The sequence below is a fragment of the Podarcis filfolensis genome (genome assembly GCF_964270895.1).
Source record: "Podarcis filfolensis genome assembly, chromosome: 1".
Classification (NCBI taxonomy): domain Eukaryota; kingdom Metazoa; phylum Chordata; class Lepidosauria; order Squamata; family Lacertidae; genus Podarcis; species Podarcis filfolensis.
Genome location: NC_139604.1, coordinates 105,462,053 through 105,489,424, shown reverse-complemented (window position 1 = coordinate 105,489,424; position 27,372 = coordinate 105,462,053). Strand labels below are relative to the sequence as shown.

The 27,372-nt window shown below is 39.8% G+C and overlaps 1 protein-coding gene across 4 annotated transcripts in view; it reads right to left on the bottom strand.

The window, feature by feature from the left end:
• Positions 1-636: 636 nt before the first annotated feature.
• YLPM1 (YLP motif containing 1) overlaps positions 637-27,372 on the bottom strand; it is a 50,988-nt gene continuing 24,252 nt past the window's right edge. For 2 of the 4 annotated variants that reach the window (XM_083608655.1, XM_083608654.1), the window contains 14 exons: positions 25,836-25,928; positions 25,071-25,248; positions 23,985-24,121; positions 22,335-22,489; positions 21,798-21,860; positions 21,412-21,531; positions 20,639-20,815; positions 19,477-19,560; positions 19,185-19,268; positions 18,114-18,197; positions 9,833-9,884; positions 2,651-2,781; positions 1,323-1,504; positions 637-1,032 (listed from right to left, as the gene is read on the bottom strand). In XM_083608655.1, the coding sequence (XP_083464781.1) occupies positions 1,358-1,504; positions 2,651-2,781; positions 9,833-9,884; positions 18,114-18,197; positions 19,185-19,268; positions 19,477-19,560; positions 20,639-20,815; positions 21,412-21,531; positions 21,798-21,860; positions 22,335-22,489; positions 23,985-24,121; positions 25,071-25,248; positions 25,836-25,928 (1,505 nt within the window). In that variant the 3' untranslated portion in view covers positions 637-1,032; positions 1,323-1,357. The remainder of the gene's footprint in view (positions 1,033-1,322; positions 1,505-2,650; positions 2,782-9,832; positions 9,885-18,113; positions 18,198-19,184; positions 19,269-19,476; positions 19,561-20,638; positions 20,816-21,411; positions 21,532-21,797; positions 21,861-22,334; positions 22,490-23,984; positions 24,122-25,070; positions 25,249-25,835; positions 25,929-27,372) is intronic. The other 2 variants (XR_014546892.1, XR_014546893.1) reach the window with 1 other exon arrangement.

The following is a 27,372-nucleotide window of genomic DNA, read 5'->3' as shown; positions in this document are numbered from 1 at the left end:
ACAGCAAAAAATGCCCTCCTCATTACTAATGTACCCGTGAATAAAAATAATTTGCTAGGCAATCACAAACTGATTGGCTAAGAAGAGTTAATGAAGCATATTTCAAGACCACCACCACCACCCTTTTTCTAAAAGAAAACTAAGATAGCAATGGTCTCATTCAAACGATTTGGCACCTTCTCCATCCATATAATTCATAACACAAACCACTGAATTGGAACTCAAAAAGGACAAAAGCAGTTCATTGCATTTGTTCGTTAGCAAGCATGCAAAACGGAGCATGTAACAAGACAGAGAGAACATTGTATGTAAAGTTGCTTGACCATCCTCCTTGAGGCAAATCATTTTCTCTCCAACATAAAATAAAGCCTTCTTCTTAGGACAGTTGAAATGGCTTTTAATCTCCATGCACACACTAATGCTTTCTGGCGTTAATGTGCACATTTAATTTTGTGTGTGAAGAATAAAATTGTTTTGAACAGGAAGTTTATAAGGAAACACGGCATGTTAATGACCAAGGGCTCCGACATTCCGCAAAGAGTTGAAGGGATCATCTTTTTAAGCAAACCACACAAACACACACACACACACAAATTAGAGCAGCCTATATAATATATGGTCGACTAAGTCATTCACTAGGTTCGTAGTGAAAGTTTATTGTTCTGTTTTCTAGTACAATAAACTACAAAGTTTGTACAGTAAAAAATAACAACAGCCACAAAGCAACAATGCAATTGTAATGCTGACATTCTGCGACAGTACAGAAGAAGAAATGTCCATGGCCTCATCTTTCCACTCTACTGCACGCATAAAAGCTAGAACTACTAATTTTAACACAAAAACCTTTCACATTTAGATGCAAGCTCCATATAACTCGGGGGTGCTGGATATCACCAGGTAGAATTCCAAGGAATGCAATAGGGAAGAACACAAAAAAACGAAATTTCAAAAGAAAAGAACCGCACAACTCTCCAGAGGGCGAATGACAAGTTCCACGTCACCCTGTGTTCAGTTCTCATCAAAGCAAACTGCCTGCAGGGAAAAGGAAACTGTTACAGAAAAGTAGTTAAGTTTTGGGGACTGTGAGAAAAAAGCAGACTGCTGATCAGTAGTCAGGCTTTCCCTCAATTTTTTGAACTGTGGCATTCCAATACCCTCCAGCCACCATGCAACATATAGAGGAGATTGGACATCAAATAGACATGCACAACTGACAAGTCTATCAATGCCCTAATGTCCAAATTATTATCGAGCGGACAACGCTATCATTGTTCATTCTTTAGGTCATTCTCAAAAACTCACCAAGACACAGGAGCTCTTACCTTGTAGGTAGAAAAATTCTACTTGACAAATTGCGTCAGATGTACTTTGTGCGATTGAGGGCTCTCTCAGCAAAATGACCACTTTCATCGGTGATTTTCTCCCAATCCGTTTGTCCCACCACAAAACCAATGGCCCTCTTTCTGTCTGCATCCTTTTTTTCTTCAAGGTCTGCCCACCTTACCTACGAAGAACACAGCATTGGGATGATACTCAGTTCCAGAAACGAAGTGAGACATTTTTGCCAATAATACGGTTTTGCGCTCAGCGAAGGCTTCGGACAACTTAGAAAAAGGGAAGGCAACTTTACTGGTTCCGCATTCTAGAATGCTCAAAGATTTGAGGCCCTCACAAGTTTGCAAGTAGAATTTATTTAGTGTCATATTTATTTATTAAATTTAGATCCCACATCTTCTTCCGAAGAGCATAGGAGCTAGTGCTCTGAATGTGCAAAGCAGGGAGCCTTTCACGAAGACTTTTGCCCCCTCTTCAGCAGATGCGAAACTGTTCACAAGGAATTCGCTGGGGGAAAAGAGTGAACCTGTCCCAGTTGCCAAGACAAGAGAGATGACATTCCTTCGCTCGGCTCCATTTGCGTTTAGTTTAGTAGTTGGGCAGGAAGGGGATATGTATAAAGATGCACATCCAAATGTGGGTCTTACTACTGTAAGGGAGTGCAGATGATGTCCAGATGTGATTCTTCCATTTGATTTGCATGGCATTACTTTCAATGGGATGCATGGGACAAGGAAACTGCAGGCGCACTGTAGCAAGTTGTCCAGGCAACGAGGATGTGCTCCCTTCCCACCACAACAGATGCAGGTGCGAAAGTGGAAAGAAGTGCAGGGTTTTTTCCTGTGTCCCCACACCCCCTTCCAATGTTTGGTACAAAAAATCAAACATCATTAAAATTTGGCTTAGCACTAAGTAGAACCAATCCTTCTTCAGGGAACCTGTACAAACTTCAGGACAGCTCTAATGTGTGTACTCAAGCCATACTGCAAATCTACCAAATACCAAATATTTTCCATTTCCCTACTTATTTACTGTTTCCACATCTTCTTACTAAGTAGCCTCTGCTGCCTTTAGCTATAAATGTGTACTACTAAGCTTTGCTATCTCCCCTGTTTTTACAGGAGCATGACGAGATACGAATTTTTAGAAGAAATTTTCAGAAAGAGAAATTGAATCTAACGGACATTAAAATGAAAGCAATGGCCCCACAGTGCTTCCAGACATAGATTAGCTGAACTAAACATATAGTTCATGCTTTAGGGAAAACTTTCTGGGTGAGACCCTCTGAGACATTAAACCAAAATTACTTTATTACCCTCTTCTTTCCAGGTTCAGAAGCACGGGTATCATAATCATCTGGAAGCTGAAGATAATCTTCCATTCTGCTGGCAATTGCTTCCCAATCACGCTTCCTCTTAGCACCAGTTCGCAAGCCATCCAATTTGTCTGAGAACAAACATACAGCCTCAGGGTTAAAGGGGAAAAGCACACTTGTGTAATGCCCAATACAAACAAGATGCAAGGGAATGCTTTCAGAAGGGCAAGTTGCTATCTTATAGCAGTGGTATATGCAAATTCTTGGGTGTCTTCGTGAGTAAAATGGCAAAACCCATTGTCACTTTTTTGAAGCATCAATCTGTGATGATCCGGGAGAACAATTTGTGCTGGATAATCATACAACAGGCCATATAATGTAGCGATACTTGAACATGTTTTTGAAACGATACAAATTTAAATACTAAAGGAAGTTTTTAATACCTTGTGTTATGCCAACACTGTGGCAAATGCGTATCAGTGCACCTGCCAGATATCTACATTTATTTTTGAAAGACTATAAGACAGCTTTTGAACTGCCTGTGTTGGAGTCAAGGACATTTGACTTGTGGTGCAGAGCACCAGCCATAAAAGGAATAAACCCACAAGTTTCTCACTTTCTTCCTTTGATTGAACGGGTATGACTGTCCTCATGTGAAGTTCAGTATTACTGTTCTAATAAACTTTTGGTGTGGTCAATTTTTCCTGAACATTAATCTTTAAGAATGTGTATTATCAGGAAGCAGTTGCTACTGCCGAGAAGCAAACTGGTATGAATAGGTGAAATTTGTGTCAGAGCTCACAAATATTTTCTATATGCATAATTTGCTCCCACCCACCCAGGTTCATAATGTACTACACAATTCAAATAACGTACTACACAATTCAAAATTATTTATACCAATCTATTTTAAGTGTACAACAGTATGTTTAATGCTATAGGTTGTCTAAATGGTTCCCAGAGATTGCTATTAAAAATTAGCAAACCTCAAACTATCTGTTTGTAGGCAGAGCTTTGCCTTGCCTATTTGCCAGAAAGCAGAAAATATCAATGTAAAGAACTGCAAAAATTAGCTTATTTATTAATCCAGTGAACCAAAGTAGCAGCTATATCTAATTTAACATCAAACGACAAAATAATTTTCTGTAAATCAGAACAAAAAATGTTAAGTATGAAATAAATTCCATTCAAATAACCTAAACCCTATTTTTCTATTTTTGCTGGAACTACTTCAAGCCTGAATGATGATATATAAAAATTACTCAAAATTATATTATTTGGAAGAATATTTATCTATTATTTAGCTACACTTACATTAACCTGTTTTTAAAAGTTAAAAACGCAAACTATATCCAATTAAAAATGGCAGTTACAGCTCCAAAGATACCATCTGCCAATAGTCAGATAAAAGTATTGTTAACATTCTGCAATAATAGAAGTGTTTTGAAATCTGAGTGTTATGCACAACATTGCTCAGAAAAAAAACATTTTCTATCAAAGAGTTTAGAATCATGAATAGAAACAATTAATGTATAAATGCCATGTTAGCAGATATCTTTACATATTCATTTAAGATTAGAAGTATATAAGATATGTTGGAACTTGTACAAAAGAGGGCCAGGAGCCAAAATGTGCTTGTGTATACGTTGCAGATTTTTCTTTCCATATGTCATTCTTCAATGCTGCATGAAAATATGTTCCAGAACATCACCCCATCTTCAAAGCAACATTGGGGGCGGGGCTATAGGAGGGGAGAAAATCGCTGCAGCTCATGCAGCTCCTTGGACACTCATCCAGGAATCAAATTGTTCTGAATGAAAGCATAAACTGGCATATCTGATCATCAGCATAGAAGTGTTTATTCCCTCATTCAGGTGGGATATGAATGATGTATGCAATAGAAAAGTGAGAAAGAGGTACTGAACAAAAAGTCCTTGTTCATTCAGCGATCTGTTTCATAATATTTCGTTCCTTTTCACAATGTATTTTTAAAACGTGATGTAATTTTAAAAGGTATTATGGCACAATTTCTCCTGCTTATTTCCAATATGGAAGCCCTTCAAGCTTCTGATCAAATGCCATTCACATTGATATGGCTGTATTGTTTTCTGACCATGATGCATATGTTTTATACAAATATGCTATAGTGAGTAAACGTCTGCTTAAGCTTTTTTCTGTAGTTATTCCACAAGCACATCCATGGTACACTGAGGATTCCAATCACTGAGGTTTTTTCACTGCTTTAGTGACCTCGTTGCATTGTTATGTGTGGTGTTCTTTCTGTTGCCTGCATTTAACTTCCTTGTAAAATAAATTTCCACGAGGAAAGAAAAAAGTGATGTGAACCTTAAAATGCAAAATTCAACAAATACTTACCTCAATAAACATAAAATAAACAAAGAACAGCTTAAGATATAAGGTGCCAATAGTGATAGCCATTTCACACATTGTTTTTATAAAACAGTGGAGACGAACATTAGATCTATCTTTTCCATGAAGTTTGATTTGGTACCAAAATAATGTGGAAAAAAATGAATGAAAAGAGTCACTGCAAATGTGAAGTTGTTAGATGGACTCACGATCACTTAGCAGCAGTTACATTTTTAGCTGAGGTAATAATTCATTTGGAAGCAGGTAGGTATGCAAGAAAATTTCAGGTACATAGTATTCAGACGAATGCCAATGCAGCATTTTATGTTATAGGCAACATTTACTACAATAAAAGGTTTAGCGTTTTACATACATCTATGAATCAGGAATCTAACACAGTGGCATTTCATTGAGGTTTATGAGGGAGCACTCACAGGGGAAAACATTTGGATCAGATTGCAACATTCAACAGCATTTTGTTTCAGAGCAACTTGGGATGATGAGCAGTATTCCTACACTACCTAAATGATTTTCTTTCTAAGTTGCCCTCGTAAAATAACTTTCACCAGGAGGGATGGGATGTGGGGTATGTCAGCTATGAATATCGCTGGCCATGGTACTTCTGGTATGTTAAGTTGGGAACAGGAGGGACTGTGCTTCTGTTCCTATGTGACCAGTCAGTTCCAAAAGGTACTCTGCTCCATGGAATTTATGCTGCAGGGTTCCAAAAATATCCATCTTGAGTTCCTTGCTGTGTAATGTGCGTCTGAAATGACTGAGAGAGGTCACCTGCAGACCTGGTCTGAATTGCCATCAGTATTAACATTTGACACACGATTCTCTTTCCATCTACATCAAAATGGACTACAGAAGCTCTGAACATGTTTGAAATTGGGAAAGAGGTTGGAAAAATAAAGATAGACCTTCTGATTAGCTTTAATCAGATGAAAGGTTAAACATTCTTTTTGTCAGAGTGGTCAACCAGACACTTCAGGGAATCCCACCAGAATGGTATGAGGCCAACAACCCCCCCCCACCCCTTGCTGGTACCCAGGAACTGGTAGTTAGAAACACTGCAAAGTAAGACTGAAGTACTGTTGGCTGGTGATGTAGTTGAGCAAGAAAGGATTTGGACAGTTCTTGGTGGGCTTGCATTCACCCTAAAGGATACCAAAGCCTGGTATTGTTAGGTCTGGTCTTGCAGATAACTTGAGTACCCTTCATGGCTCATAGCACCTTTTAAGCAACCTCACTTGGTACACAAGCCGTGGTCATTTTTTGAAAAACAAGATCTGACCAGAGTTATGCATGCCTTGATAACCTCCAGATTAGATCAGTGCTATTTGCTTTAAGTGAGATATCCTTTCAAGATCATCCAGAAATTTCAAATAATTTAGAACAAAGTGGCAAGTCTTACCTAGAACCGATAAGACTGATAGAAGGAACATTCTCAACAGCACTTAAAGAGGTTTCCTGTCTTCCAATTTGTTTCTAGGCACAATTCATGATGTTGGCTCTAATTTACAGAGCTCTAAAGCATTGGCTTGGGGCCAGGTTAGCTGAAAAACCACCTATTTCCTAACAAACATGCCCAGTTATTGTCTTCACAGGTTCTACTAAGCATGCCCCTACCTTTGAGTTGACATGGAGGGCAACGAAGGCTGGTGCCTTCTGGCTCATTGCACCATCTGTAGAGCTCCCTCTAATGTCCATTTGCTTAGTACCTTCCTTCGACCGTTTTCAAGATGCCAGCGAAAGGCATTGGCTCTTTGCATACCCTTTATTACCTTTGTTTTCACGGCTGTCTTAAAACTGCTTTGAGAGATGGTTAAAATTGCTTCTAACCCCCATCACCCCAATTGTCAACAGTTATGTTTTGACAATGGACTGAATTATTTATTTACATGAATTTCAATACCCTTGGAAGCTGCCTCAAATCAAAGCTGAGAGCTGAAGCACTAACATTTTAAAAGTAAATTAATGTAGGATTCTTCCTTATATAAAAAATGTTACTGCTGGAAGTTTTACATACAATGTTCTTATGAGACTACTGGTTTGTTTACAACAGTCACATAAAGACAAATTGTGCCTCTGCAGTGAGTATGTGACCCCAACAATTATCAGTTCACGAACTTATCTACACACACCTCATTCAGCGTCCACCCAACCATAAGGGCAACACGGTAAGACAGATGTTTCCTACTATTTGTTACAGTGCAACAGTTAGAAATTACAGGAACCCCCAGGTACAGAGTAAGTGAAGGGTGTTTCCTATATAATTCTGCCATTTCCTCCCCACTGAATGTAGTATGCACAGCTGAATGTCTTCTATGCAAATCACGATGTACTGCTATCTCCTGCTTCGGCACCTCCAGAATTACCATCAGAAACCTTGGCCACCAGTTCCAAGTCACTAAATATCTAATTTAACCTAATGGACTGAAAGCTCATGAAACTACTATAATACTGAGACGATAGTAAGGAACACTCTCTGAACTTGAACAGGGACTGAATATGTAAAAACTCTCAATTATGCATTTGTATATAAAATTAATTACTGAATGCAAAAGGAAAAACTTCCTATAGTTACTATAGTTAGTCAGATATACAAGAGTATATAAGGTCAAAATGCACACACTCCCATAAGAAAATTATGTACCGGTAACTATTTACGAACTATGTTAAATCCATCAAGATTTTACACTACGCAGGTATGACAAAATATGACATTGAATTAGAGACAGTAATATATACATTTCTTGCATGTGAAGACTTTATTGGGTAGATTCTTTTCAACTACTTAGCTCTCCAGCATGAGATTTTGGCTGATATTAGGAATTTACGATGCTCTTTTGGGATTTCAGTAGCACATCCAACAGAACTTAGCAGCAGAAAAGGTGAAAAGGCTATTTTATGCAAATAGTACAAGCAGTGAAATAGTCTCTTTATACTGCACCCTAACACTGAGTATGAGCGTATACACTGTGTGTGTATGTATTGTGAGCATGCACCAATATTCAAATTCAAACTCTGAAGGGTCACCACACACACTTTGTTTTCCAGCTTATGCTACATACTCTCAATGTAATCCAAAGCAGAGCGATAGCTTCTCAGATAGCATGTTCAATTAATCAATTCTAAATTGATTATGGAAACCCCTTTCCTCTGTTGTATGATTGACACCAACCCAGACTGATATAGATATCTGCTCTGCAGTTTAATATAGATGATTTTATTTACTGTTTCAGATGATTTTTTAACTTTAGTATTGCCGTTGTGTATTACATTGACTTTTACAGCACTGAGACTGCTGTGATAAAGGGCAGGTTATCAGTGCTTTAAATACATAGACAAATGCTGAATATGCCTGCAGTACCTAAAATCCTGGAAGTTGAAGGTACAATGGAACCTCGGAAGCCGAACGTAATCTGCTCTGGAAGAACATTCGACTTCCGAAACGTTCAAATTCAGAGGCGCGGCTTCCAGCTGGCTGACAGCTGGGCTTTTTGCAGATCAGAAGTCGAACGTTCAGATTCCGAGGAATGTTTGAAAACCAGAACATTTACTTTCGACGTTCGGGAGCCGAAATGTTCGGGAATGAAGTGGTTTGAGAACCGAGGTTCTACTTTACAATGAAGGGAATCGGGTACAGTGGTACCTCAGGTTACATACACTTCAGGTTACAGACTCCACTAACCCAGAAATAGTGCTTCAGGTTAAGAACTTGGCTTCAGGATAAGAACAGAAATCATGCTCCGGTAGCACGAGGCCCCATTAGCTAAAGTGGTGCTTCAGGTTAAGAACAGTTTCAGGTTAAGTACGGACCTCCGGAACGAATTAAGTACTTAACCTGAGGTACCACTGTGCTTTATTAGTATTTTGTCCAGCAAAGCTTTCAAGACTGATGTTGGAAAGCAGCACTAATGGTTTAGTTCAATCTGTTTAACAGAGAAACTAAAAAGTAATGGGAGTTCCTTTATGCCAACATACATCGTATTGTTCGGCATTATGTATATATTATTTCTTTGATTATTTCTTTGACAAATGTGCTAATAAAATTGATTTCAATGGTCAGGCCAACTTCCTTTTGAATAAGGTTTATTCCTATGAATCCTATGAAACAAAAGCTGCACTTCTACAAGGCTTTTCGATGCATTATTTAGGCTGGTCAATTAAATTACTGCATTATGGCAGTAGTATAAGAGGAAGCATGCTATTAAATAAGATGGTTGAAAATAAACGTAAGACAGAAACAAGATGAAGTATGGGCTTCATATCTTCACTCAGAAGTACTGAGGCTTAATTACATGTAAAGAATGAACTGACACTTGATGTCATCACAAGTTGACCAAACTTTCTAGTAACAGTACTTAGACATACTTGTGGTCATTTGTTGTTCCCAACTATGCTAAAGCAAAGCATAATGCCGAGCAACGTATGAAAACTAATCAGTTTAATATAAATGCCTCGTAAATAAAATTATAGTGTAAAGAAGAATATAAATTGATTCTATTATCCTCAGCAGCTCAGCAGGAAATGCAAATGCAACTCACTTATTTGAATGCTAGAATAAAAGTAACATCATTACGCAAACCACACAAAAAGCTACAAGTTAAAGGATTCGATTATTTGTACCTTTTCCAACAATAAAAGGTAAGTGCATATTACACAGCTCAGAGATATTTGTATTTTCAGAAATGGCATACCCAATTCATATCATTTTGCCTTAGGCAAGTGTTCAGAGCTGCAAACAAGAGATGTGCAAATACTGTCATATATATTTTACTTGGAAAAAAGAAATGAAATACCCACCTAGTTTTGCTTCAGAAGTATCCATCTCCCATTTGCTTTTCGGAATGTAACCCTAAATCATATACAGAGAGAAGCTCGAAGGATTAGAGAGAGATAAGAGACATAACATACATTTTAATTTGCAAAAGCATTATACTGTAAACATTTCCTTAGGGCTACCTGAATGAGAACTGTGAATGGGAAGAATGTTTTTTAAAATGCAAACTACTACAAAATAATAATAATCATAATTCCATCATATCCAGTGCAAGATATCACTCTCAGTAAATAAAGGGCTCCTGAGTCAGTTTACAGCAACAACAGTAGAAAGACATATTACATACTTCTCAATGTGGCATGATCTGAAGTATATTTGTGACAAGTCACAGAGACCCATGCACATCATGGCTCTCCAGATTTCCCCAACTCTGTGTGCTGCATCATAATGCCCTAATTTTTGGGAGGGGGAGAGGGTGGAGCAGGAAGGAGGCTTAAGAGGTTCTAGGGTTTGAGTAAAGAGTTTTACCCATTGTTATTTGCATTCTTTTCAGAATATTTTCCACAAACATAGGATCAAATTATTTATTCTGAAACAGGTATCTTTTTTCAACCGTACAGAAGAATTCCGCAATTTGTGTTCCGACTACATAGTGTATTTTTATTAAACAATTTTATAATGGCACAAATATTTAATATGAGAGAACATAAAAATGCCGTGTGAATCCAGTTTTATTCCTTTGGCTAGCTTTAGATTATATTTTATATATGAGGATATCTCCATATGCTCAGCTTGAGTTTGATGATGTTTATGTTATATGGTGCTAGTCACAGATGTAATGCCAAGTGTAATGTGTGAACTTAAACAAGTCCGGTTCCGATCCAACGGAGCATGTCTGAAGTACTTCATGAGTAACTTGCTTTTTCAAAAATAAGAAGAAATCCCATCAACCGGCTATTTGGTAGCAAATGGGACTGAATACAGTGCTTGTTCTTTCTCCTGAGCAGCTGACACTATTTCAGCTTTGTAAAGAAAACAATGTTTATGCAGCCCGGGCAGCTGGATTGGAAAGCGGTACTGAGAAATAAACACATGTTTTGTGAACAAGACTGCCCCATTCAGCTACCGACACACATGCACGGGCCCTAAGTAGACCAAAGTGAAAGTCTGTAATAACAAAAGTACAACCCTAACAATCATTCTTTATTAAGATTTTATGTGAACGGTGTGTCTCAACTGAATATAACAAACATTTAACTTCATCCAGATAGGACAGATGTACAGTTAGTTGGTAGAAAACCTGATCTAGAAGCAGATGTACAACCTGTTTTGGATGTACTCTGCATTCCTTTTGATGAATCAGGTTTGTAGCATGAAGAATGCTCCTTGTTCCAGTGCTGATTTTCAAGATTGTGACTTGGGAGTGTCTTTTACCTACTTAGCCTGTTATACCAGCTGCTACCTTCCCTGGAAAATTCACATCTGGTTGTAGTCATTTATGCACCACAAAACTTTGTAACCCGCGCTACATGGGGTTGCCCTTGAAAAGTGTCCCAAGACTTTAAATAGTGCAAAATACCACAGCCAGGTTGCCAGCAGGAACGAGCCAGTCAGAGCATATTATTCCAAGTACTGGTTGATCTGCATTGTCTGCTGATTGGTTTCCAAATTGAGTTCAAGGTGTTTGTTCATACCTTTAAAGCCCTACACATCTTGGGCCCTATGTATCTTAAAGGCCAATGTATCTCTGGTAATTACTACCTCAAGGGCACGCACAATGCAAAGTTTGACGCTTGATAGGTAACGAGTTTGGTGAATGTCCACCAAATTTTTAGTAGTACTGCTAGTTCTATGAAATGCTCTCCCTAGAAAGAATCACCTAGCCCCAAAACGGTATGCCTCCAGGTGCTAGTCAAAAACTTGACTCTTTGGGAAGATGTTTGGAGCCTGGTGATTCTGTTCTCTCACGTATGAGTTATTCCATAGTCCCGTGTTTCCACTGAAATGACCATGTTGTCTATTTTTGTTCTGCCACTGCGTACTTTTGCTTTGGTTTTTACTGTGCTCTTTCTATTGACCATGTTGCTACCTGTCTGGATTATTTATATAATAAAGCATGATATAAATATTTTAAATAAACAAACCTTGTAAACCCTTATAGGTAATTCAGTTCATATAAATCCAATGAATGAGTCTGAATTCCATAAGTACATTTAGTTTCCTCATTTTAGAAATTCAGGAGTTTACTGCTTCTGTGAGAATGTTATTAATCTGATCCTTAGTTCAAACCATGAAAAACAAACAACAGAGGCCGAAGACAGAAGTGAAAAAAGGCAGAGGAGGAACTCTTTCTTCTTCTGATAGCCCCACAACTGCTTTTCTCATTCCTTCTCCACCCACCCTTTTGAAATACTGCCCCGGTTGTTGCGTTTCCTTACAAAACAAATTGAGGGAAATGTACACAAAATTTTGTATAGTGTGTAATTTGGCCCTCACTTCTGCTATAAAGAAATGGCATAACACCAATGGAGTAATTCCGATTTGAATGAAAGAATGAAAAGCAAAGAACCTCTCAAATGGCGCAATATCCCTATGTATTTAGAATATTTCCCAGCTATTAGGCATTGGGCCAAATTTCTTCAAGCTGTTTTCAATGGCGCTGAACCTTACCTGTGAGTTCTTCTCACAAAATGGGGCTTCCCTCTCCACTGCAACTTTCTGCACACCAAGAAAAGCAGTTCCTGAGGGTTTGGAGACCCTCTGGAAGGGCATGAAATAAGCATGGAAAGACTGCAATGGGAAGGGAGAAGTGCTGAACATATGTAGTATCTTCCCTTGTGTAAGGAGAAGTACCTTTTGCTTGGCATCTTTGGGTCCAAACCATTGTCATAGTGGATCAGAAAATGTGGATCAAGAAGTGGTGAAATAAAAGAAAGTGCACAGTAAGAATAAATGGACTGTTATTCCAATGGAGGGCTGTAGAAAGTAGAGTCCCCCGAGATTTGGTATTGGGACAGGCACTTTTTAACAATGTAGAATTAGGGGAGAGAAGTGAGGAGGCCAAGTTTGCTGATGTTCACAGTCATTAAAACAAAAAGAGATTGTGAAGAGCTCTGAAAGGACCTCTCCAAACTGTGATAATGGATGACTAAAATGGCAAATGCATTTCAATGTAAAGAAGAGTAAAGTGATACACGACGGTGCAAAAAATATAAATCTCACGTATATGTTCAAGCAGTCTGAACTAGTGTTGACTGACCAGGAACAAGACCTTGGGGTCGTAGTGCATAGCTCGATGGATATGTGAATATGTTGACCCAGTGTGCAGCAGCTGTGAAAAAGGCAAATTCCATGCTTCGGATCGTTAGGAAGGGAACTGAAAATAAAATTGCCGATATCATAATGCCATTTCACAAATCTATAGTGCGACCGCATTTGGAATACCGTGTGCCTTTCTGGTTGCCTATCCTTAAAAAAGATATTGTAGAATTGGAGAAGGTTCAGGAAAGGGCAACCAAAATGATAAAGGGGATGGAGCATCTCCCCTGTGAGAGAAGGTTAAAAACATTTCAGGCTCTTTGGTTTAGAGAAAAGCTGAGCCAGAGGCAACATGATAGAAGTGCATTGCGCCATGTACGTTATGGAGAAAATAGATAATTCCCCCCTCTCTCATAGCAACAGAATTCATGGACATCCATCCAACGAAGCTGAATGTTTCGAGATTCAGGAAAGATAAAAGAAAGTACTTCTTCACATAGTACACAAATTATGGAATTCTATCCATAAGAGGCAGTGATGGCCACCAACTTTAGAAGAGAGGCTTTAAAAGAGAATTAGACAAATGCCATCAAGGGCTACTGACCCTGATAGTTGTGTCCACTGTCAGAGGAAGTATGCTTCTGAATAGCAGCTGCTTAAGTGCTGTTGCTGGGGGAAGGTCCAGGACGCTGGTGACCTTCCTTTGCCAAGGTCATAAGTCAGTCTTAGGCTAACAAGCTTTGGTATTTGTCCATCCATCTGGTGTTTGAAGATCTTCAGGAACAATGACAACCTCCAAACCGGTCCTCTCAGTCCCTCACTGAGTCAGCAGAAAACAACGCCCCAAAGACTAAACCAGACGCATCGATGACTACATATTTATGAACTGTTCTCAATAGACCTAACTTTTAGTTTAACAGTATAAACCACATTTGTGTGGATTTTTAATAGCTGCTATCCTTCATCCTAATAGTTGTTTCTCATTAACATTCAGAAGGGGATTATTGGGAAACAGTCAGGAAAAGACTACCCTCCTGAGGAAGGCAACATCCTCATGGTCTTTTACATGGTCTGTAAAAGATCTGTGTCCCCCCCACAAAAAAAATATCTACTTGATGGTGCTGGATCTGCAGACTTTTAAACAAGAGAACTCAGTGGCTATACCAGATGAACAGACTTTGAGCATCTGTAGCTCTTACACCTTGTGAGGTAAATACTGAATACTCTATGAACATAAAGTCAAAACCATTGCTCTTTGAGTTGGAGTATATCATTCAAATAGTTCACCTTGCATATGCATTTAGAGTTCCAAGCTCCAGCTTAATAGGAAGCTCAACCAGCAGTCCACTTTTGTACAAAGCCTTAGAACTGAAATTAAGACAGCAAAAATACTTACAATGATGAAGTACTACAAATAGAAATAATTGATTCTAGAGCGTGGAAACGTCCTTGTGTCCTCATATAATTCACAATGGACCTCCCCACAAGCAGTAGTACTATAAATATGTCACCCTCAAAATATGTAATAATAATTATGTATCAACTATATATCTGATACACTCATTTTATAACCCTTTAAAATGGTTATATTCCTGTTTGGGTTCTGTAAACAAAAAATGATTTAAAATAAAACTCAAATACAATACTGTAAACGTTCTATCCTTTCAAAAATAAAAATTTGAAAAGTAAATAAACAATTTACCAATTTGAAACATGTCACTAACAAGCTTCTAAAAATGGCTCTTGGCCCAATATACCAGGGAGGAATTAGGAGTTCTGAATATATATGCACTGTGAAGCATTTTGATTATATCACAACTTAAATGTATCCACTATCATAAAGTTTCACTCATTTGAGACATGGAATTATATCTCGTTGTACGTTTAACCTCCAGTATCTTTGTCTTCCAGGTTACCCAGACTTTTATTCTTGCCATCAGCAGAACTTCCAAAGATCTCAGGAACCAGTTGCTGGATGCTTTGAGAGATATCAAAATGTTACCAGTCATTGCTGGGGCATCTCCTCTCATCTCTAGCTACTGCTGCTCAACTTCCAGGCAGATCAACAAAGCCAACTGAATTCCAGGTGCTGGGATTTGGCTGTTTGCGGTGCATACATAAATATATACATGTTGTTGTTGTTTAGTCGTTTCCGACTCTTCGTGACCCCATGGACCAGAGCATGCCAGGCACTCCTGTCTTCCACTGCCTCTCGCAGTTTGGTCAAACTCATGCTGGTAGCTTCGAGAACACTGTCCAACCATCTCGTCCTCTGTCGTCCCCTTCTCCTTGTGCCCTCCATCTTTCCCAACATTAGGGTCTTTTCCAGGGAGTCTTCTCTTCTCATGAGGTGGCCAAAGTATTGGAGCCTCAGCTTCACGATCTGTCCTTCCAGTGAGCACTCAGGGCTGATTTACATATACATATACATATACATATACATATACATATACATATACATGTGTGTGCACGAGAGAGAATAATCAAAGAAACATGGTCTCCATAAAACAGTCAGGATCACCTCAGCTTTGCTCGTTCAAATTATTGTCACCAAAAAGCAGGAATATGTATCAAAGTCCAAAGAGGCCGTTCCACTGGCATGATGCTCGTAGCTTCCAGCTGTTTTTTCCAGTACCTTGAGTAACTGTTTTACCTTGATATTGGTTATTTCTTTGTCAGAGATGCATCAATTATTTCTTGACATGTCTCTGAATACAGCACCTTCTCATGGTTCAATTATGTATGAATCTCAGAAATCTCATAAGTAAGCTGCAGAACCCAAGAATAGTCAAAATCAACTGATGCATGGCACTTTGTCTTCTTCAGGAACTTCAATTCAGAATTCTTTTTGGGGTGAACTGGTTCAGGATCTTGTAGTTCATAAAGTGTTAACTGTGCCCTATTATCACTGAAGGGGAGGGAAGGTACCAGTGGAACTTCCTTGATGAGTTGTTCAACAGTGGAATGTAAGACCTGTAAGTGCTGTTCAACAGTCGAAACGACTACCTTCCATATCTCAGAAATAAGTAATGGCACCAAAAGCTTAATTGGATTTCTTCTTTTTTAGTGGGGAGGCTTGGCCTGGTTAGGAAAGACAGGACAAATCTGGCACAATACACACAATCCAGCTGTTCTCTCTCTTGGACATCTTGGCTGGGGATTGTGAACTGCCATATGCTGTAGCAACAACCCACTTCCCACAGGCAACGGATTCTGTGTTGGGCTGTTGTCCGATTTCTTCCTGACTTTGGTGTTGCATTAGAAAGAAGGGCCTATCTGGTTGTCAGCTTCTTAACCAAGCAATCTTGGGTCTTCTAACTTCCTCTAAGCCATTAAACATATAATCTCCACTCACGCAGAGCAAAGGAAACAACCACCTCCCTTTGGCTATGAGCCTTATGTTCCAATGTTCCAGTCCATTGGAACATGTAATGCTGGTGGTCAACAAAAGAGGTTTAAAGACTCTCTCAAGGCAAATCTAAAAAAATGTAGTATAAACACCAACAACTCGGAAACACTGGCCTGCGAGCACTCCAATTGGAGAACAGCTTTTACCACAGGTGTCATGGGCGTTGAAGACTCTCAAACTCAGGACAAAAGGAAGAAAGGTACATAGAGGAAGGCGTGCTTGGCAAACCCTCACCATGATCAACTCTCGCCCGGAAACCTATGTCCCCACTGTGGAAGGACGTGTGGATCCAGAATTGGCCTCCACAGTCACTTACTGTTACTCACTGTTAAAACCGTGTTTATGGAAGACAATCTTACTTGGCTACGAGTGATCACCAAAGAAGAAGTAGTTCAAATGTTTTAGCCCTAAGTTTCTACAGAAAACACTGCCCACATGGAACATGAAGAAAACTATCCTTGTCTGCCATAGTAAAGTTATGCAGGTCCTCCCACAAGTGCTTATGACCAGTCTCAGTGAAGATTTTTCCTGTCTCATTCCCATCTTTAAGAGCTTTTAACCTCAGGTGATAGAGATGACATATACGCTTCTGGCAGAAACACTCAGTACTACCACAGTCTTTCATGGCACAGTCTACAGCAGAGATTGCAGGGGACTGTTCATGCCCTTTTAAAATATCTGAGAGACTCATGCACTTGAACAGCAATGACATGAGGAACATCTCTCAGATCTCTTAGAAGATAGTCTTACCATTTGAATTCCAGTTGATTTCCAGCTGGAAATTTTGGTCACCTGGGACCATGCCCTGATGTGCCTGTGGAATATACTATCTGCATTTCGCCTAAAATGGCTACTACTCCAAAAGCAGTCTCCATGCTAGGCCAAAAAGAATAAAAAGAGAATGTCTGTGGAATTATCCTGCCCTTCAACCAAGGTGCTAGCAGGATGTGAAGATGGAAAGTGGAATATAGAATCCAAGAAAGGATCGTTAGTACTGTGTTTCAGCATATCCTAACATTTTCTACTTTGTAGTCCCCTTCAAGAGGAAAGAGAGTGAAAGATGCAGATCAATGTCCCCCTCTCAGTCATCGGTGACTACATTAATGATGTGTCTTGCCTCTGCATCAGAGTTCCAGAGGAGTTCTGTCCTCCATTCAGGAGGCAGTATTGAAAGTACTTTCTTGCAGGAATGTCATGTTTAAAGAGATCTGCTTTTTGGAGTTGGGAGAACAATTTGCCTCTTTGCTGACTGCTCTCTTATCAGCTGAATGAGAAGGAAATATTTTACTTAAGATCTTCAAAGGCTGAAATTCTGTAGTGGGGGCTTGCTTCTGAATAAACAAGCACAGGATTTCACTCCAAGAGCTATTTCTTATAGCTAGAAAAAGTTTAGTTAAGAACAATTCTTCAGAAAACTGCAAAACGAAACTAACAATCTGAACATCTCTTTCTACATTCAAGATTTCCAAGAAAATTTCTCCATTCTAAAATAATGAAGTATAAATCCAGAACCCCCATATTGTTGGAAATGGTATCAGCCAGGGGGAGGGGATTTGGATTTTAGTGCAGACAGAATCCCTGTTAGGCACTGTAATAAGATAAATTTGTTTATGGGGTTGGGCTGATGTGTTTCCTACCAGTTCACTCTCTTCTTCCTCTGCATCTTTTTTGTTTTCGTCTTTCTGATCTTCAATGTTTGCATCAAAATCCTCCATCTCCACCTAGGACAAGGTACAATTTGAAAACTACACATTACCTGTTTGTTAGAGATGTTGCAGCATTAACTTTGTACTTAAATAAGAGAGACTCAAAAACATTTTTTTGAACCAAAGATATGTACATTCTATACAAGTAAGATTTATCTTTTCTACAGAACTGTACCGTATTTATTTATTCTTCTATTTCTCATCTCAGAAATTGATGAGAAATTTGCAACTTGCCTTTCTGTTCCACACACCTTCTTTAATACTGATAACTTTACATTACAATACTTCTCTTTCTCTCCACATATATGCAAATATGTTCCTTTTAAAACCCGCTCAAAATTCCTACGCTTTCTTACAGTGGCAGACAACTTAAAAAGTCTTGAGCAGATGACTTCCTTTAGACACTTGTTTTGCCTGTATTAAGTGTGAAAATGTGTATTTGTACCCATAGTATGCTGTACAGGATCCTAAGTCACTGGCCCATGCAATTACAGTAATCTCCTTCAGAAAGCTAAGATATTTACTCAAGAGTGAAAGAGAGAAAGACTTTACTTTATGGAATGATATCAGGTAAACCACTATGTTTTGCTGTGTGTTTCCTCATGGGAGTCCTGTGGAGGCTTCAGGAGTGTACAATTCTTCCAGATGTCTACTACTTTTCAATTTAAGATTTCACTAAACAATGAATCTGTAGTCAAATCCTGTACCTGCTTTCTACTTTAATAACTACAGTGGTACCTCGCTTACATACGCTTCAGGTTACAGATACCGCTAAGCCAGAAATAGTACCTCGGGTTAAGAACTTTGCTTCAGGATGAGAACAGAAATTGTGCTCCAACGGCGCGGTGGCAGCGGGAGGCCCCATTAGCTAAAGTGGTGCTTCAGGTTAAGAACAGACCTCCGGAATGAATTAAGTACTTAACCCAAGGTACCACTGTATTCATCTTTTCTACAGCTATGAATATCATATGCATGGATAAGTTGGCTTCTTGGAAATCTCACCTCTTCAATAGCAGCATCTTGTAGCAAAGAGCGAATGTCTAAACGTATCATATGACGGGGTGCTGTTTCCCAATGATCAGCCATCTGGAATTGGGAAATGAGAGTTGGAGCAGTTTCTACAATATTTAGTATAAAGAATGCTTTGGCTACTAGGACCAATGTGGTACCATAAAATGCAGTACCTTCAAAAGAGACAAGTTTGCCTCCCCTACCCCCCCACAAGGATGAGTAATTCTTGTAGCTCTAAGAAAATGTTAGTTACCTCTGTGACTCCAAAACTTTATAAAGTTACCTTGCTGATCTCCTTGAGCTTGCGTCCATGGACATTTCTCTTGCAACAAGTTTGGTTGTCTGCAGTAATTTCAGCAAGGTAGACCTAGAAAGCATGGTGTTGGGGGGGGAGAGAGAATGTGCTCAGAAACATCTGATTCATCCCCAACATATTTTCCAAAGTAAGCTTGGTGAACTAAGGAGAAGGAGTGTGTGCAAATTTAAATGGAAAAGGCAAGGCTAAAAGAAAGCACGGATCAGTGCCAAGGATCCATTTGGACTTCTGTGTGGAAAACTACTGGCCTGTGTGCTCATGCCCCTCAGTCATTTCTTGGATTTTATTGCTCTTTTCTAGAGAGGCTTTCAAAGTAATTAACAACAGAACAACAAATGTATTATAAAAACAAAGCACTGTAAAGGCAGCATTAAACTATGTGGCAAACTCAAAACAACAATTCCCCAGTCAACTACAGCACCTGCATCAGGAACTTTTTATTGTCTTTCTTTAGGTGGAGACAAAAAAAATGGTACTCTGATGGCAGGGAATTCCACAACTGGCTGCCATTCTAAGTTGCAAAAGGGGAAAGTGGGCCGTATTATTTTCTTCGGATTTCCACACGGCTTCCTACCTTCCACACCCCATCACCCTGCTAGTTTTTTTCTATCATGGCCTGGTTAGATATGCTTCCAATTCAGGCCAGGATCTCTGCTTGGGCAAAAATCTAGTTTAGGCCTTGCCCTTATGTTTCACTCACCTTGCACTCTGCCTCCAGCCTGCTTGTTTCCCCCCTTACTGACTGCTTCAGGGCATCTTAGACCCTTGCATGACCCCTCAATTTCAACTGAGGCCATTAAGAGAGATTTAAGAGGCTACCTAACATGACATCAGACAATTGGTCCATCTAGCTCAGAACTGTCTACCCTGACTGGCAGTGGTTTGCCAGGGTGTCAGATAGGAATAATTCCCAGCCCTACCTGCTGATATCAGGGACTGAACCTGAAATTTTCTGGGCTCCAATCACCCCCTTAACATTCTTGGCAGTACTGTCCTTATAACCTACAGGTACCCAAGTTTGAGTTTGCCTTGGCTGTCAATGGCTCAGTGTTAATGCTCAGGGTTCAAGGGCATGGAAAACCTGTTTTAGAGCAGCTAACAATGACAGAGATTATCCAGTAATGTTTACCTCAAAACCTTTTGTTTTTGCAGCACTCCAGAACTGCTCAAAATGGCGTACTCTGTCATTAATGGCATCAAGGATGATAAAGGGGAAAAACCCATCATCCAAAGTCTTTTTGAAAGTTTTGAATAAGCTGGCACGATAGATTTCTTCCATATCAGCTTCATATTCATACTCCAAAATCTGCTCCAGAAAAAGAGAAGGTTAGCTAAAAGAAGAACAAGCCTTCTTGCTAAAATCTGAAATTCAGTTACTGCTATCACATATGCTGGTAAATATATCACATATACTGGTAAATACTACATAATAAAATTGTAAGGATGCCATCATACTGCAGTTCCCATGACTGCCAATAGATGGCCATGGGAACATTCAGGACTTCAAAGCGCAACATGGTGCTGTCTGAAAGCCCTGTGCAGCCCAGCTTTCCCATCTGTGCCTCCTGTTGTCATTGAACGCTACTGCAGTGGTCCATACGTAATGGAGAAGAAATATGTTGCAAAAGTTGGATCCAGACATATGCTGGAGGAAGATGGTTTTTTTTTTGTTTTTTTAAAAACCAATTATTCCTCCCCCCTACAGTCCCCCATATCCTAAGAAAATATGTTCCAGAGGATTGGGAGGAAGGGCAAAGAGTTGAAAAATCACCTTTCCCCTTCATCTAGGGAGAATCTCTGCTGGATCTTAGTGCCTTCCACAAACAGAAGGATCCTTTCTGTAGTCAGGTGGGACTCTATGGATCTAACACAATGAGTTAATCAACAACTGAAATGGAGTACCTTCTTTTTAACTCTTTTCTTTGTATCAGGGTCTCTCTCTTCTTTCTCTATTTCAGTGATAAAATAGTCGTCCAGGCTGAGCACTCTGGGTGCAGCTCCTCCACATTCAACTTCTTTATCCTGGGAAGGAAACACACAATAAATAGCCTGCATTTATGGTGCAAGTGCTTCAACTCAGAACATACAGCACCCCCTCACAGTTAGTAAGAGGGAATTCTGTTTTCCCCTCTTCATTTCAAGTCAATCCAGCCACTATATATTTTAGAGCTCTGAATGATTAAATAAAGGAAACTGTGCACTCAGACAGCTGGGACCAAAATGCAAGCGTGTTCCACTCTTCAGTGAAGACTGAAGATGCCAAAGAAAGCTGCTGGTTATTCACTCACCCTGATAAGCTTAGCAACATGTGTCTTTCCACTGCCTGGCAATCCTCTCATGATAATGACAATCTAAAACAAAGACAGCATAAATTAATTGTGTTATTATTTACATATTCATTGCATTTAAACACCGCCTTTCTGCCAAGGCACCCAAGGTGGTTTACACTTCTTTATTGTAACAACTTCACTGTTCTCTCACTGGGAGCTGCTGAGAGAAACATTTTGCAACCACAGAATCAACCAGGCACCACATTTAGCAGCATGAGGAATGATAATGGTAGACCAGTCAACTCCCCTTCTTGCTTGCTACTCAAACATGGCAGCCCCTGTGTGGGGATTGCTTTCACCCTCACTGGGTAGCAAGCAAGGAGAGGGGAGATCTGGCTGTGCTTGGAGAGCAGAACTGCACCCAAATTCAGTCAAACTTTGGAATGCATGGGAATCTGTCTGGGGAGATTACACATTACATAAACATTAGCTGAAGTGTCTATTTCTCATGCATTTTGTTGTTTAAGATTAGAAAGCCACATTCACACTACTCACTCGCTCTGGTCTACTCTCCCTTCCGGGTGGCTTCAGTATATCATCCACATTTTTAGATTCTGGTTTCCTCTCTACACGAGGGGCAGGTGGTGGTTGTCGGGGTAACGATGGAGCAGAAATGGGCATTCTTTCTTCAGGGTAATTTCTGCGGTCACCTTAACACGAAGTTCACACAAGAGAGAAAAACAAAATTAACTAAAATTATGCACTGAATGAAGAAACCATTAGTTCCTAAGAGACTTCCACTACTGTTTCCAATATGCTTTGTGGGCAATTTACTCATTAGTTTGTACATTTCATTGATTTATTTTAAAGTGAAGTTTCTAAACTGGAACAAAAACAAAGAAGAACCCCAAAAGATGGCATAGTGCAATAAAAATGAATGAATTATATTTTCCCTTCAAGCTAGAAACTTTGATACTGACTTCTTCTGTGGTTTAGGAAAGTTAATTAACCTCCGTTTCAGGAGAAAGAATGTGCTACTTTGATTTTAGCCACAAGGACAAACAACAGAAATGATTATGAGAAAATTAATCTCTCAGAAATAGGATAAATTAAGGTGTGTTCTCATATGTACTGAATAATAGACATATTGCTTGAATTGGAACATGTATGCAAGGCATAAGAATTTTCTATTACCACGTGTAGCACAATTTCCAAATACACCTTTGCATAATCCTTTTTTTGGGGGGGGGATATATAAAATCAAGAAATGTGCAGCACCTGCTTTGTACATGTGATACCCCCTTGGGTGATTCATGAATGAAGAAACCTAAGAGCCTGTCTGCATGAAAGTGTTACTGTAAGAATGAGATAGATTATTCATATCCTTGTATATAGGACAACGGCTGCAATTCTACATGCACTTAGAAAGAAGCAAGTCACAATGAACTCAGTGGGACTTACTTTTTAGTAAACATGCATAGGATTGCACTGTATATAATTATAATGGACTGTATCTAATGTTGGGTGAAAAGAGTTCTACTTGTGTAACAGGACTTCACCTTCCTCTCCTTTCATTATGCACCCCCAAAATCTTCTCCAGAGGGTCCCCCAATCCCTATAGCAGAATTTGAGGGTGCATGGGAAGATTGCAGGGGAGAAGAGGTGAGGGAAGTTCTGTTGCACAAGAGGAAGTTTACTGCATGAGCAAAGCAGTGTACTGCATGCAGCCCAGTATCTATTCAGTACATGCAAAGGCTTCGGATACTGAAAATACTCACGAGTCTCAAACTTCATAGTTATTGCTCAAGGCAGGGAAGGGGAACCTGTGGCCTTCTGATGTTGTTGAACTCAAACTGCTATGATTCCACACTAGCCTGGCCAATAGTCAGAAGTTGGGTCTTACTGATATTAATAATCAGACAGACCGAACAGAGTTCTTTATTTATTATAGATGTATCTATACTGCCCTTCAATCAAATTCCTGGGGTGCTTCACATAAAAATGTTCCATTACATTGTAATGCAAATATGATTATCCTTAAAACCCCTGTCTTTGAAGCAAGGAGGGTCAAATATATAAATGCAACTTCAATCACTGATAATACTTTTATCCTTAATTGTAAGGAACAAGTAAGCGAGTTCATATTCCCAAATTCATTCTGAGACCTCAATATTCTAATATTTCTTCAAGGTTGAAGATTTATACCTCCAAACATCGGAGGCCCATGATCATAAGGTGGACGGTCAGGTTTTCTGTCATATGATTGTCTTTCAAATCCTCCCCGTCTTGAGTTTGAATGGTCTTTGTCACGATAGGACTGAGCTCTTGAAGGAGATGGCCGGCTAAATGAAGACAGCATATTGTAACACAAACTGCATGATTTCTTTGAATATTACACATTTAACAAAAATGTACACGAGATTCTCTGATAAACCAATTCCTGGCCAATCCTATACTTTGCTGCTGGATGCAATGACTATCCTTTATTAAGCCCACCCCAAGTACCGTATTTTTCGCCCTATAGGACGCACTTTTTCCCCTCCAAAAATGAAGGGGAAATGTGTGTGCGTCCTATGGGGCGAATGCAGGCTTTCGCTGAAGCCTGGAGAGCGAGAGGCGTCGGTGCGCACCAACCCCTCTCGCTCTCCAGGCTTCAGGAAGCTATCCGCAAGCCTTGCGCGCCCGGGGGGAGTTCCCCCGGGCGCGCAAGGCTTGCGGGCGGCAGCCTGCAGCCCGGAGCGCCCTCCGGAGGACGCCTCGTGCTTCGCGCAGGTGTCCACAAGCCTTGTGCGCCCGGGGGAACTCCCCCCGGGCGCGCAAGGCTTGCGGATAGCAGCCTGTTCTGGGGGCTGGGGTCGGGGGAAGCTCGGGCTAATAATTTTTTTTTTATTCATCCCCCCCCCCAAATGAGGTGCGTCCTATGGGCCAGTGCGCCCTATAGGGAGAAAAACACGGTAATATATCTCTGTATGAAACAGTTACAATCTCAGCCGTACACCTTTCAACCAATATACACCTTTCAACCAAGAGGGGAAGAAAATTTTAAATGCCTGTGCTACCATGGCACATGCTCAGAAGGCTTCAGCTCACAAGCAGGACATGAGTACAAGAGTGCTCACTTCACTTGTGATTCCCAGCAACTGGTATGCATACTCCCTCTGAGTGTGGAAGCAGAACATGATACTCACATGTACAAAAATCAAAAAGAGAAGTGACAGTTCAAAAACTCAGCACCGCAACCTGTATGAAGACACACTTCTGAATCCTACTTATTCCTCCTTTATTACATACCTGTCATCTCGTTGATAGCGTTCTTTGTCAAATCTTTCCCGTTCATGTTCTCCAGAAATACGGTCCCTGTATGGCTCTCTCTCTCGCCTGAAGTCTCTGTGATCAATATTGACATTATTTTGCCGCTCAAAATAAGCATCTCTTTCCTTGAGATATCGATCCCGTTGGCCTGGGTGTTCTGGAAAATGAAGTCAAAATAATTTTAAGAGTTATTCTACAGGATCGCAGAATGGGGTAGACGCATCAAGTAGCAGATTTCTTGGGTTGAACTACTTGACGACAGCTAGGGATTGCATGTTTGGATGCTCCTTCATTTTAAACACGCCATTCAAGACAAAACACAAACAACAAGGAGAAGGCTATTCTAAATCTCTCTTCCCCAACGTGCTAGTTTTCTACGTATAGGGAGCTTTTTATATAAGGGGGCATTCCACCCTACCTTCAGTCTGGTACAGTCTTGAATTCTACCACCTCAGTCTACATCAGCCACCCTCAACCTGGTGCCCCAACAACCATGGCCAATAGGAATTATAGATGAAAACACCTGGAGCGCATCAGGTTGGGAATGGGGATGGCTGTTGTTCTTCATAGTATCTAGAACAACTCTTTTGAGTATTTACAAGAATTCAAGACATGGTGAAAGCCATGTTGCTTTAAAAAGGAGGTGGAATGCGTGTATGTTTTAACAAGGAACCTACCAAATATCAAACTGATGCCTGCCTTCTACTTAAAAGAGACGTCTCAGAGACACCAAAGTACACCCACCTTTTGAAAAGGGCTGCCTCTCATGAGGAGCTTCTGGACGCAGAGTTATACGCTCCCCATAAGGAATTTGTCCACCTTTACTACTGGTTATATCTGTCAAATACAAATTAGCAATAATAAAATTAAGAGATATTGCCCTAGATACCATCTTTGAATAAATGCATTCAGACCATCACCAGCAGCTTGAACATCTTGGAGGCTGGGGAAGAAGATTTACCATCCCTGCCCCCCTCAACATTTCCCTTTGGCTTTTGTCAATCTCTGCAGGAGGAATGATGATGGTAGTCGGCTGCAAGCCATCTAGCCTGGTGAGGAGACTCCTCCCACTCTGAACTGCAGCTATTAAGCCCTTGGAGTGCAGTAAGACTAGAGCCAAGAACAGGAACTTTATTGTCAGTTAACTTTTTTTTGTTTTGTTCTGTAATGTATTTAAGTCCAGCTTAATTCTTCTGCAGTACTGAATTTATTCTGTTTGCTGAATTGTTGGTTTTTGTCCTATTTGAATGTACCCATATGTTTTGAATACCGCTTCTCTCCATCCTGCCCCACTAATGTTTTGTAGTCTGAAAATAAGTGGATGCCTCTTATAATCTGGTTGGGTGGGCACAACTTGGTGTAGAAAGGCAACTAAAAATAAATTAAGCCAAACTAAATCAGCCAACCAATAAGTGTCATTTCTTTAACAAAGACACTGGCTCGAGGGACAATAACAGGAAACAGATGCCTTTTTTGTTTTAAAGAAGAGCTCTATAAATTGCTTAGTCATCAAACAGCATTTGCCACAATGTGGTACTGTGCATTACTTACAAAGCTTTAATTAAATTAAAAACAGGCATTCCCCAGCTAGAGCTCTCATGAGAAAAACACCACAGGGAGAAAAACTAGCAATGCTTTAATTTATTGATGGCTAATTGTTTTGTTTCCAAAAAACAAAATAACAGATGCCAATAAGGAACCTTAAGTAGAAACACAAAAAAAATCACAAAACTGGTTTTGATTAGTGGGTCCCCCACTTAATCAAATCTTGTCTGCAAGGAGGAACTGGGGTGTTTCGATATAGCAGCAACCTGACACAACAGTGTATGTTTCAACATAACATAACAAAAGCATTAAAAAAGCAGAACTGCCTCCCTCAATCATTCCAATGTCAAACCAGTCCAGTATTCTGTTTCCAAACTGTTCATATTTTTATAAACCTCCACCATGTTATCTTTTCTCTAAACATTTTAGCCTGAAATGTTTTAGCTATTCCTTAGACGGAAGGTGCTATTAGGTTTTGTGAACCATTCGGACACACGATCAGTTTATGAATACCTAGGTTACCAATATCTTCTCCTTTACATCATATTCTTGCAGTAAAATGGCAAGTTCAGACTGAACAATGGCAGTTATAGAGGCTGCAAATTGGCAGTTTATTATTTATCTGCATAAGGCCCAAAGTATTATTTGTTATTTCTACATATTAGCCATCTCATAACACAAATACTCTAGATCATATTCTGTATAGGAAGGACTAAAACAAGAGCCCTTTCTCATT